We start from the raw sequence: 12,537 nt of genomic DNA, 5'->3' as shown, positions 1-12,537 counted from the left end.
TCAGCTATCTACACAGAGCCCTCAACTTTTCCTCTCAAGGGCAGAAACCAAACCTTAGAATATATCAGTAGTCCTAGTAGACAGCCGAAGACTGGTAAATGACGTGCAGGGCAAAAATCGAACAGATTACAGAGCAAGGTTTCGGTTTGTTTTTTTTGTTTTTGGTCAGGATAAGTAGGAGAATTTACACCAGGGGAGTGGGTATTCAAGGCAAGTGCCCCCTCAAAAAAAAAAACAAAACACCTTTCCATCAAAGAATGCAAAGGTCTGCGTCCTTACCTGTAAAAATAGGGTTAGTAATAAGCCCTTCCCTTGTGGAGTTTCTTTAGGAGTAAGAAAGATCATTTAAAGATCTAACCCAATCCCAGACATTCGGGAGGCCCACAAATGGAGGACAGAAAATAAAATGGGTAATTGGTTGACCCTTGAGAGCAGTTAACAGGGATTCTTTGCGCATCACGCCTTATACAGCACTGGGAGGAGGAACAAACACTAGGTGGGGATTAAATCCGTGAAGAAGGAATGGACGATTCTGGCGGTTGCTTACTGATCCCCGAAACACTAACTGAATGACCGATCGGTCCGGGTCTTTGAGCAACTGACAGTCCAGAGTTGGCTGTCTGGTGAACGCGGGCCTGCATCTGGCCAACGGCAGTCCGGGGCCCCAGTGACTCAGGCTGACCGTCGGGCCACTTGCACGGCCGTCCTCGCTGTTAATCTCGGTCCAGGCCGGCCCAGACTTCGGCCGCTAGCCGCGCAAGGCCAGGGGTTGGGGTGGGTGGGGGGGTGGGGGTGTCCCGACTCTCCACGTGCAGCCCGCGGGTGCCGCGGCCAGGCAGGGCGTGCGCGGAGGCCGCGGCCCCTTCCTCCACGCCGGGGGCAAGTGGCCCCCGTCTCCCGGCTGCAGAGCCTCGGAACAATGAGGCGCCGGGTTCTTTAAGGGAGATACCACCGCGCCGGCGGGGCAGGGGACCGCGTCTTCCCAGATGATCGCACCCAGCCCGGCGCTACCGCCGCCTCGGCAACTGCACAGCGCGCAAATATGGCTCAGTGTCTCTGACAAAAGGTGCAGCCTCCCTGCCGGCGGGGCGGACGCCAGGCCTCCCAGCTCGGGCCGTGCTTCCCCGCGGGGCCCCGGAAGAGGCCCGCGTCCCGCAGGCATCCCAGCCCGGCGCGTAAGAAGATGCCCCAGGCCTTCCGCCCCAGCTACCCCGCACACCTTCCCGCAGCTCGGTAAAGTCAGAAATGGGGGCGGAGCGGGGGAGGGGAGGCGCGCCAGGCGCGCGAACTTCCCTCAGCCCGGACCTGAGGCTGAGGAATCACTCCCGCCGCAGGCACCCGCTGCGGCTGGAGAGCGACCGAGCCCCCGGGCGTGGAGTGGCCTTGCCGCTCCCGGTCACCCCCGCGGGGAGGAGGCACGAGTGGTGCATTCCAGAGCGCGCAACCCCCTTCCGCGACTCCCCCCGGCTCCTGAAAGCCAAGGGAGTCGGGAAGCCAGCGGAGCGCCAGGCGCGCGCCCCGCGGGACCAGCGCTCGGCGTCCCGGGTCGCGCTACGGAAAGCCGGAGGGGGGCGGGGCCGCGAGGCGTAAGGGGGTGTGTCCGCGCGCACCACGGGGGCGCGCGCCGGCCTCTGACTGGAGGCCGCGGCAGCGGAGGCGCGAGCTCCCCGATAATGGCGGCCTGCAGAGCCCGTGAGAGAGAGAAGCGGCGGCGGCTACCCTGAGGTAAATCTGGCCCCTCGGCTCGGCAGAGAGGCCCTGCTGCAGATCCGAGGGCCCTGCACGTGCCTCCCGCCCCAGGCGGCCTGTCACTGAGCTGTCAGCGGAGTCGTCCCAAGGAAGGCCCCGCGCGCCTCAGGCCTCCGGCCCGCACCCCTCAGGCCACCGGCCCCAGCCGCGGCCTCCTCTTCTGCCCCGTGGCCTCCTCCCCAGGCCCCGGCCTTAGCCGCCGACCCGGAGGAGTCGGGACAACTGCTGGACTGCCTCCTCCGGGTGAAGGGCCCTGAGAGGATCCCCTCCGGGTTTTCTCTGGAAGCCGCCGAAGAGGGGGAGGGCCTGATACTTGGCCAATGAGCGGGGCCCTGGGCCGCCGCGTCGGGCTACACCTCTGCCCAGGACTGGCCCTTCCCGGGCGCCAGCAGGTGTACAGCCGGGCCGGCCAGTGTCCGAGCGCCGGGTGGAGGCGCGAGGGCCCGGGGGGATGCCGTCCCGAGTTCCCGAGGCTCGCACGGTGTGCATCACCGCGCTGTGTTTTGCCCCAGGATCTCAAAGACTTCACAAACACCCTCCTTCCCACGTAGTCAGGGGGGTATGGGGCAGCTTTCAAGGCACGAACCACTTTGAGAAGGTTAGGAATTGGCGATCCACGGAGGACAGGAACGAATGTCCACTGTGTAGCTGGGGCAGAGAATTCTGTGGCAGGAAATCCGACGCTCGGAAATACTGTAGGAATTTGAAGACCGGTGTCCAGTTAGAGGAAGTGGGACTAAAAGCAATCTAAGAAGCTTTCATTTTCTTTATTAAATCTGTTCTATCGACTTAAAATGACTGGTCCCAACTTGACAGGCTCTATTTGTCGGTCGCTTTGTGTTCCCCTAAACCGTACACTATAAAAATTGTACAATCTCAGGTAACTTTTCTTGCCCATGCTGGCATTCTACAAATGAGAATTGGTTCCTGAAGCTTATTAGAATTTTGACAGTCTTCGGAGAATGAGCAGGCACTCTTCAAACTCTTAATTCAACACGTGTTTCCACGCAAGGCCTTTCTTTGCCCTTGCCTTTAAATGATTTATCAAGTTGAATTCCAAAGAACTCTGCCAGAGAACCTCTTAATATGCAGGAGAGTTTTCATTGGCAAAAATGTCCTAGATCTAAATAGCTGTTGTTGAAACAAGAAGAGCAATAACCATATTCTAAGTAGCTTAGTTTATCTGTAAAGGAACATTTTTCTCCACAAACTTTATTTGCAAGAAATAAGGAAATAAAATTAAAATAGGAATATGTATAGTTTGATCATTTACTTTTAAAAAAGAAAAATAACTACTCATTTTTACTTCTGTGCAGTCTCAGTATCTAAGCCTAAGCCAGGTGTTTGTGTTTCTAACTGAGTTTTGCCATTTTTAGGAACTTTTATATGTATCAGTTTTCAGGGGAAGCAGGAGTTTTGATTGTTTTTTCATGATCAGTAAATAAGAATATGAACTTTTTGTTTTATCTTTAGCAGTGGTGTTTTGAAGCAGTTCATGTAAGAGGTTGTCAGAGCATGATGGCCTGGTTTCAAATCCCAGGTTCACCAGTTACTTGCTGTTTGACCTTGGGCATGTTGCTTAAACTCTGTGCTTTAGTTTTTTTCATCTACAAAATGAGCTATTATGCTCAGTTTCTACCTCATAATGTTGTTGTGAGGATTAAATGAGCTTAATATATAAAGTGCTTGGGACAGTTTCTGATACATGGTAAGTACCATATTACTGTTACTATTATTAAATAGTAGTGTTACTATTATTAAAATATTTACATTTGCCCAGTGTATAGCAAATATTGTTCAAGCACTGCAGACAGTGAGACAGATGATAACTACTAAATCGTGCATAAGAAGAAATTCAAGCCAGTAGGTATACTTAATTTCAACAGAGCACTTTGTTCATTTTTCCAGAAACCTTGACCTTGAAGATGGTGAGTAGCCAGCCAAAGTACGATCTAATACGGGAGGTAGGCCGAGGTAGTTACGGTGTTGTATATGAAGCAGTCATCAGAAAGACCTCTGCACGGGTGGCAGTGAAGAAAATTCGATGCCATGCACCTGAAAACGTTGAACTAGCCCTGCGTGAGTTCTGGGCACTAAGCAGTATCAAGAGCCAACATCCAAATGTGATTCACTTGGAGGAATGCATCCTACAAAAAGATGGGATGGTGCAAAAGATGTCCCACGGCTCTAATTCTTCCCTTTATTTACAGGTATGTGTGGTTGAATGGGAAATAGAAATGATTTGAAGGTAGCATTGGTCAGCAGTGAGAGGAATGAAAGAGTCAGATGAACTTCTACTTTAAGTGCAGGTGTTTATGTCGTTAGGAATAGATAGGGGTCTGCCAAGAACTGAGTAGATGTTTCCTCTAAAACAAGGTTTTATTTAAACCTGTGATGCAAATACCTAAAAATAACATAAGCCACCTGTTATGCCATGATACTTGCCAATCTGCATAGGAATGGGACAGCATAGGAAGTAGAGAGGTGATTGAGACTAGAGTCTAATTAGTTCACTTATTTGAAATCAGTTTTTTTGGAACTGAAGACAGAAGAAAAGGGAAAACTCTACAACCAGTAGCAGTACCCATAGGTAATTGGGCTTTTCTTTATCACTGACATGAACTCATGTTCATGTTTTAGAAGGTTGTTTAAGATCCTAACCATGCAATTCCATTGAATTTTCATGGAGTTTGTGGCTTAGCACCTGAATGTTACCAACGACTTAACATTTGGCTTCCTACTCATTCCATACTCTGCTCAGAACAGTCCTGTCAGAAATGTGCTATTATTATCATCGTTATAAATGAAGAAACTGAGGCTTAGAATAGATAATGAATTGATCCAGAATCACATAGCAAGTGGCAGAATTGGGAGCTAAATGTAGGACTATCTGGCAGCTAAAACTTGTGCCCTATAACCTCTAGATTACCCTTTTGCCTCCAGGTTACTCTTCTGTAGACTTGGGGAAAGCATTAATATAGGAAAACAGAAAGTGTGATTTTTTTTTTAAGGTTGATTTCTGCCATAGATCAAAATCTCTAGTAGGTCTGTACTTGAAGAGAAAATATACTTCAGACATAGCTAGTTAAAGGCCAGAGCAAAATTTCTTAAGTCCAGTAATTCTTGGAACATGAACAACTTTCCACGAGTGTTTCTAAATTCAGAATTTACCATTAGGGTACAAAAGGCTGTTTTAAAACAGCAAAAGCTTTTGTTCTAGGAATAACAGAACAAACACATTATTCTATGTAATTAAAAAACTAAACTTTCATTGTATGGTGAAAAAATAGCAGCCTTGAGAACCTAATTTCTCTCAAGATAGGGAATATAAACATAACTATTTAGTCTTTATTTGTTTTACTTTGTATTCATCTAGAAGTGCTTATTAGATAAGTTACAATGATAAAAAAAAATTGGAAACATTCTTACCGCATTCCACATAAAAGTAGCTAGAACCTTGCTGGACTTTGCCTTGAATTTTGGAGACTAAAATGCATAATTGAACTATAAATGTGAGGATATTTAAACATATGGCTTAGTGCTGATGATATCCTTGAGTCCAGATGGAGCAACTATTATAATAACTAGGTATTAGCTAGCTAATCTCTCAAGGCTTTAAGATGTAAAGCCTTGATTTGGTGATTTTTTTTTTTTAATCTAAAGTACCTTTTTGTTTAGTAATCTATTTCATCTTTTTAAGGCCTGATAGATCTGTGTTTGACTTATGGCATTTTTTGCTAGCTGTATGACCTTGGATAAATAACCCATCTTTTCCCAGCATCTGTATCTTCAAACGTAAGGAATAATAATTTCTACCTTCCATGGGACTTGTCAAAATAAGATGTGATGCAGACACAGTACTTGGCATATAGGAAGAACTCAGTCGTAAGCAACTCTAATAAAATTATATTTTCTACAGATTTATTTAGTTAACCAGACATTCACCAACACATTAACAAGTGCCCTCTCTAAATTTACACTAGTGAAGACAACCAATATTTACACGTGGTAAAACCAAACAAATCTATAGTGTGACGACAGAGTCTCTACCTATGGTCTTCACTATTCTCTACATTTTTTTTCCTCCATGTTTTTCTAGATATCTTTCTTGTTCTCAGTTGGAATCATTCAGTCAGTTCCTGATAGCTAAAAACCTTACCTAGAAGAAATATAAAACAAACAGTTAACAGAGGACACATCTTATGCATAGAAACTTTATGGCCAATATGTATACTTATCATGAGTGTCATGAATGAAAAGTACGGGATGATGTAGGTGCATGTAGTAGGCAACCTGACATAATCCTGGAGTTCAGGAATTATGAACTGTTTCAACCGAAACTTGCAAGGTAAAGAGGAATTAGCCAGGTGAGTGAATGAGAAAACTTCCCAGGCAGAACGAACTGTACATACAGATGTTTAGAAGCAAAAGGCAGGAAGCATTCTAAGAACTGAAAGAAGATAAAAAGACTGCAGTGTGCAAGGAGAGTTGTTTTAGTTGAGACTGGAAAAGTCAGCAGGGTGAGAGTGCACAGGGTCCCACAGCCCATGTTAAAGAGCTTAGACTATAGCCTAAGAGAACAGGGACGCTGTTAAAGGACTTTAGGCAAGACAGCCAATGGCTGCCATCTTCTGCACATGACAGTAAGCAGATTGGGCTCTGTCTTTCTGTAGCTCTCAACCAGGGGCCCTCAAACTATAGCCCTCGGCCTGTTTTTGTATGGCCTGGATACTAAAAATAGTTTTTACATTTTTTAAGAGTTTTTTTTTTTTTTTTTAAGAAGAAGAATATGGAACAGAGACCTTATGTGGCTTGTCAAGCCTAAAATATCTACTATCTGGCTTTACTCTAAACCATTATTTGAATGCTGGAACTCTGCATTGCTGAAAGCTATTTAGGAATTTTGCTTTTGAGAATGAAAAGAGGACATGACGGAAGAGTGATGATGCTCATCTTTAATCTGAGCATATTTAGTAACAGTGCACCTGGTAAATAATTGTGTGATCTGGACCTTTCTGTTCTTTCATTTTCTGTCTCAGTGGCAAACACATGCAACAAAGAAAATGCATGCAAAGAAGACTTCTGCAGACCATTGCAGTTATGGCTGCTGTGGGGGAGACAGCATGGAGAGGTGTTCTTTGCCTCTGCCCACCGAAAAGACAAAAGGAAATACTAGTAGATTTATAGCAGATCACTCACTCTTCAACAACTCTTCACCTTCCCTACTGAGTTTCTGTTCAGCCTGTGAGCCTGAAAAGGACACCATAGGACAAATGCTTTCAAAGCACTGTAATTGAAAATGATAGTTCATGTTCAGTGAAGTAATTGAGATTATTGAATTTCAGGTGGTAGGGGAGTTATAATTAGATAATGATATAAGTAAAACAGTGCTTTATTCTAGATTTTCAGCTTGTATCAAATATACAAGCTCAGTTTTGAATTTTTATATCAAAATGCATATGTGATTTTTATAAATTGGTTTTTAGAAGCCATCTATTGATAGAGATAGCCTTCATATTTGCATTCTGCTTATAGAAGTTCTTACAATAATGATGTCAGTCTTTAGTTTTATCAGTGACTACAGGAGCACTTTATTTCTGTAACAACTGGTTGTTCCTTCATAATTTTCTCTTAGTTTCACAGATTATGTTGATAGTGTAAGTGCAATAAGCGAGAAGTAGATTTCAGGCAGTTTTATGGAGTAGAATGTCCTAACTGATGTTTATACCCCGGTTGGCAATCTACCAGATCTAGGTGCTGAAACTTTGATCTTTTCAGGAAGCTATTAGCTAGCCAGTTAGAATTCAGCTCCATTGACACATGCAGCAAATGTACAAGGAGTTGAACACTTCTCAAAATATAACTATTTTTAATGAAGTTTTTACCTCTTGACTTAGAAATTTGGTGTATTTTTATTAGGGACAAAGTGACAGTTTGAAGTACTAAAGTTTAAAATAAAATGCACATATGAAAGCACTAAACAAATAAAATATTTGTGGAATTTCCAATTAAAATTAGAGACTAATTCAACCAGTGACTGTTTCTCTATAGCTGAATTATATAAACCATGCAGATGATTATAATCTGTTTTTTTCTTTCTTATAGCTTGTAGAGACTTCACTAAAAGGAGAAATTGCCTTTGATCCCAGAAGCGCCTATTACTTGTGGTTTGTGATGGATTTTTGTGATGGAGGAGATATGAATGAGTATCTGTTGTCCAGGAAACCCAATCGTAAAACTAACACCAGCTTCATGCTTCAGCTGAGCAGTGCCCTGGCTTTCTTGCATAAAAACCAGATCATCCATCGAGATCTGAAGCCTGATAACATCCTGATTTCTCAAAGCAGGTTGGATACCAGTGACTTGGAACCTACATTGAAAGTGGCTGATTTTGGTCTAAGTAAAGTTTGTTCAGCATCTGGGCAGAATCCAGAAGAACCTGTCAGTGTAAACAAGTGTTTCCTTTCTACAGCTTGTGGAACAGATTTCTACATGGCTCCTGAAGTGTGGGAGGGACATTATACAGCAAAAGCTGACATCTTTGCTCTGGGGATTATCATCTGGGCAATGCTGGAAAGGATCACCTTCATAGACACAGAGACAAAGAAGGAACTCTTGGGGAGTTATGTAAAACAAGGAACTGAGATTGTGCCTGTTGGGGAGGCACTTCTGGAAAATCCCAAAATGGAACTTCTCATTCCTGTGAAGAAAAAATCTATGAATGGGCGAATGAAACAACTGATTAAGGAAATGCTGGCTGCAAACCCTCAGGATCGTCCAGATGCTTTTGAACTAGAACTCAGATTAGTACAAATTGCATTTAAAGATAACAGCTGGGAAACGTGACACATATATTATTTGCAAATATCTTGGATGATATGCTGCTTCTGTTTTAACAGTGATGCAACATAATGTGGCTGAAAAAGAATATAAAAAGCTAAACTCCACCTTTTAAGGGTTTAGATTTTATTGTGGGATTTTTTTTTTTTTCCTCATTTTTCTTAAGTCCAAGCTGGCCATTCTATTAATATGTTTTAAAAGTGTATTACCAATGTGGATGTAAATTTTTTTAAATGATCATTGGTAGAAGTTTGGCAGGAAAATTCTCTATAAGAGCCAAGAAAAGAAGAGTCCAGTTTTCTGGAAATATGTCTCTAAGTATTTTAGACATTCCTTGTCAGTATTAGGAATTTCCATGGAAAAAAAGGTTTGCATGCTGGTAATGCAACCTTTGAAGCTTTGTAAAGGAAACATATATGTATATATTTATGTATATGTAAGTATGTGAATGTGTGCATTTTGCATTCCATATGAAAAAAAAATGCCACTTCTGTTTAAATTATTTGATGTAGGTTTGGATTTTTTGAGATTTGCTGGTGAAATCAGTAATGAAAAATAAAAGAACCTTCCCTCTTCCTACCCTGTCCCTCCCTCTAATGAAATCATACTAAGTTTTTATTTTTATAATGTTATACAGCTTTTTTTAAGACATCATTTTGGAGAGTCCAAAATTATCTGGCTAAATGTAAGTGAAAGTAAGTGATCCAAAGCTGCTGAAGTTTGTTTGAGCTCTCCAGAGCCCTATAGCTGCAGGAGTTGAATTAGCCATGCAATCAATGTGGTACAGGTTTTAGGTAACCAAGCATTTAATTAACCAATTAAACCACTGCATTGGAACATGACTGCACTTGAGCATCTGCAATCTAATATAAGTCTGAACACAGGATTCTGCTGTTTCTGAAAACTTTGCTGTATATAAACTATAGTAATTGATATATATTAACTTTTTATTTTCAAGACTTTGTCTAAGCCTCAGCATAAAGCTGAAGAAACCAAATGAGTTCTACCCTTTCATTGCCTGCTCTAATATGGTCTCATGTTTAATCACTGGAATTCCTTTCATTTTGGCCCTAATGCTGTTTTCGCTTGTCTAATTTGACACAGTAATGGTAGTGATATGGTTGTATTCAGTGTTGACCACCTTTTTCTAAGGTGGGAGGTGATACCTATACAGTTTGGCAAATGGGTAAAATACTGTGGCATCAGTTATGTCTTTCAAACAGAGAGGTTATCAGTTTTATACAATCACTTGGTATGGTCTATGTGAAGAACCAATAGACCATTATTCTTCTTGAGACCATTCTTCTTCTTGAGGTCAGTTTGATTTTTAACCCCATATGGTTGTCTCCAGTTTTTTGTTTTTTTTTCCTATAAATGCAGATAGTTCAAATCTAAAGGAAGAAAGTTTTCCTAAAACAGATCATTAGCCTTTAAGGTTGTTAATACTTTAAGACCATTTGTATATAGGTTAATCTTTATAAAGCACTAGAATCTTTGGTCAAAAGTAAAAAAAGTTTAAAGGTATTAGAATATTGAAATCATTGATAGTTCACATAGTCTCCTCAGTTTTTTTGAACTTCCACAATTTTTGGAATATTCCTACCATAATTTTTTCCTTATTTAAAATGTGTTCAGGGGACTATAAAAGGTGAAAAAGCACAAAAAATTGGAGTACATAAAATTTCTGAACTATGCATTACTTGGTGTGAAGTTTAAAATTTAGACTGAAAAGGTTTTACTTAAAACCTCTTAAATGAAAAAAAAGATGTACTTTTAACATTACTTCCAAGCTAATAATTATAAGAATTATTTTCAAAATTGGAGGTGGAAATACACTGAAACTTCATGATAATTGACCCTTTGGATCACCAAATTAGTAGAACACAGATCTGGCCAAGTAGATTGAGTTACTGGAAGTAGAAAAGCATTACAATGTTTTATCAATAACATGGCACTTCAGCAGAGATTCATGATGACTTAGGTGATGGTATGCCAATGCTTCATTTGCTCTTCAAATAGCTACATGTCATGGTTTCCTAAGTAGATAGCTTTTGGTCCCACCTCATTTAAAATAGTTAACAATTATAATTTATTTTGAAAACTATTTTAATTTACCTGTGAAGTGGAAGTATTCCTTTCATTGGCGGTAAGGATGTGAGGCGATCAGGAAGATTCTTCTGAAATTTTCTTAAGTCCCTGTATTCTAAATAGCCTATGATACCAAGAAAAATGATAGTAAATTCTTTGTCTTCATTCTTTCAGTCAGGAGGTATTTATTAAGTACCTACTGTGTGCTCAGCACTAAAGATCAGTTGATAAAATGACAATTTAAAAATGGCATGTAGCCATGGGCTTTTCCAGCAAGGAGTAAGAAATAAAGTGATACTTGGAAATTCCTGGATATTGCTTAGAGGAAAAATGAAAGCAAGAGTCTGTGCACAGTGCCTTGCCCATAATAGGTACTCAATAAACTGTTGTTCCTCATAGAGTCTCTTGCCATGGTTTATAGTGTTTTATGAAATTTGTCTTAATTGAAAAAAGACCAAATATTTCAAATAAGCTTATAGGCAGCTGTGGCCAGTTAAAACAATGGGATTGTACAGTTAGTTCCTAGAATGTTATTTTGCACTAGTTGTCACTTAGAAGGATGGGGTTCCTGTAGTTTTTTGGTGCTAAGGGATACTTTGTCACTATGATGAAGTAAGTGTTAAGTGTCAGATAAATAGCACACTGAATAGTTCTTTCTGCTGGTCTGTTTTTTCCTCTTTGTTGTTGTTGTTGTTGTTTTTAACTGTAAAATGTTTATCAATCAAACTATTGTAGCAGCTACAAATAATTCACCAGCATGACAAAATGGTCAAAAAATAAGTCATCAGCACTTCAAAAACAAAAGCAACTTTTGAAATTTTCTTTTAAAATTGTCAAATATATTTTATGAAGAATTTATAAAAGGGGGAAATGATTGTAATTTATTGTTCATGACTTTTTTTTTTTTAAATAAAGTGCGTTTCAACAAAAAATTCCCTGGAAATTCTACATTGCTGCTTTGGTGGCTCTGTGAGTAGTTCTGTAATGCTTTACTTCATAGATATAAAATACAGCATATAAAATTTGAAGCAATATTTTTTCAGCCTTATCTATTAAATGAAACTTTCTATAATAGAAGCTGTTACTGAGGAAAGGATGACTGAATTATAGGAGTTTCTTTCAATATTTCAAGGTCTCTAAAATTTTAAAGCTTGCTGTATTAGAAGAATTTGGATTGCCTGAAATAAATGATTTTTTTTTCATTTTTCTTTCTATCTCATTCAGCTGAGGATGCATATCAGACTCAGAATGAATTGTAGTAAATATACTAAGCGAATGTAATTTTTCAATCTTTTAAGTTGAGTCTATGGTTTATTTTGTATATAAAAAGTCATCTGAGCCATTCTTTTCTTTTACAGGTTCTATTATGTATGTCTTCTCCAAAATAAACAAAGTACAGATGATGCAGTGTACTTCATGGTCCAATGGAATAGCAGAGGGAAAATTAGAGACAGAAAACATTAATTCTACATGTGACCTAGTGATGAGTAGGAAAGTAGGGGTCAAAATTGTGGCTGCTTCTAACTCTACCACCTCCTGGTATAGCCTTTGCAGGCAAGTAAATTTTGCTTTATGTTTAGAGTTTTGGGATTTTTTTAAACTATTTGCTAGCCATTTCCTTTGCAGTTTACAAAGCGTTTTCACATAGTTTTTACGTATCTTTTCAAATGGGGGCTAATTTCTTGAAGAATTTAATAGCAACTTAACACCAGTTAGGGAAGTCAAGGTTTTACCCAACACAGGGTTTCTCGTGCCTAATCTCTGATGCTGACTCAGAGTTTTTTCTGACAAAGCTTTATCTTTCTCTCTGAAGTAAAGACCTTAGGTTGTTTTGGTCTTTTCTTAAAATTCAAATATTGC

General features: G+C 40.7%; 1 protein-coding gene across 2 annotated transcripts; it reads left to right on the top strand.

The window, feature by feature from the left end:
* The first annotated feature begins 995 nt into the window (after positions 1-995).
* On the top strand, positions 996-11,879 carry PDIK1L (PDLIM1 interacting kinase 1 like). 2 transcript variants are annotated; one of them, XM_027519868.1, is made up of 3 exons: positions 996-1,233; positions 3,658-3,959; positions 7,855-11,879. In XM_027519868.1, exons 2-3 carry the CDS (start codon positions 3,675-3,677, stop codon positions 8,593-8,595), a joined length of 1,026 nt encoding a protein of 341 aa, XP_027375669.1. In that variant the 5' UTR covers positions 996-1,233; positions 3,658-3,674; the 3' UTR covers positions 8,596-11,879. The 2 variants fall into 2 exon arrangements, with proteins under 2 accessions (XP_027375669.1, XP_027375670.1); XM_027519869.1 differs by lacking the exon at positions 996-1,233 and adding an exon at positions 1,631-1,725 and having other exon boundaries at positions 7,855-11,470.
* The last annotated feature ends 658 nt before the right edge of the window (positions 11,880-12,537 follow it).

Source organism: Bos indicus x Bos taurus, chromosome 2 (genome assembly GCF_003369695.1).
Source record: "Bos indicus x Bos taurus breed Angus x Brahman F1 hybrid chromosome 2, Bos_hybrid_MaternalHap_v2.0, whole genome shotgun sequence".
NCBI lineage: Eukaryota > Metazoa > Chordata > Mammalia > Artiodactyla > Bovidae > Bos > Bos indicus x Bos taurus.
This window is presented reverse-complemented; position numbering and strand designations above follow the sequence as displayed.

Bases quoted from the DNA above. Each gene is read 5' to 3' on its own strand.
- PDIK1L (XM_027519868.1), top strand. From the start codon at position 3,675: ATGGTGAGTAGCCAGCCAAAGTACGATCTAATACGGGAGGTAGGCCGA. The intron at 3,960-7,854 runs GTATGTGTGGTT...TCTTTCTTATAG, and splicing joins ATTCTTCCCTTTATTTACAG to CTTGTAGAGACTTCACTAAA.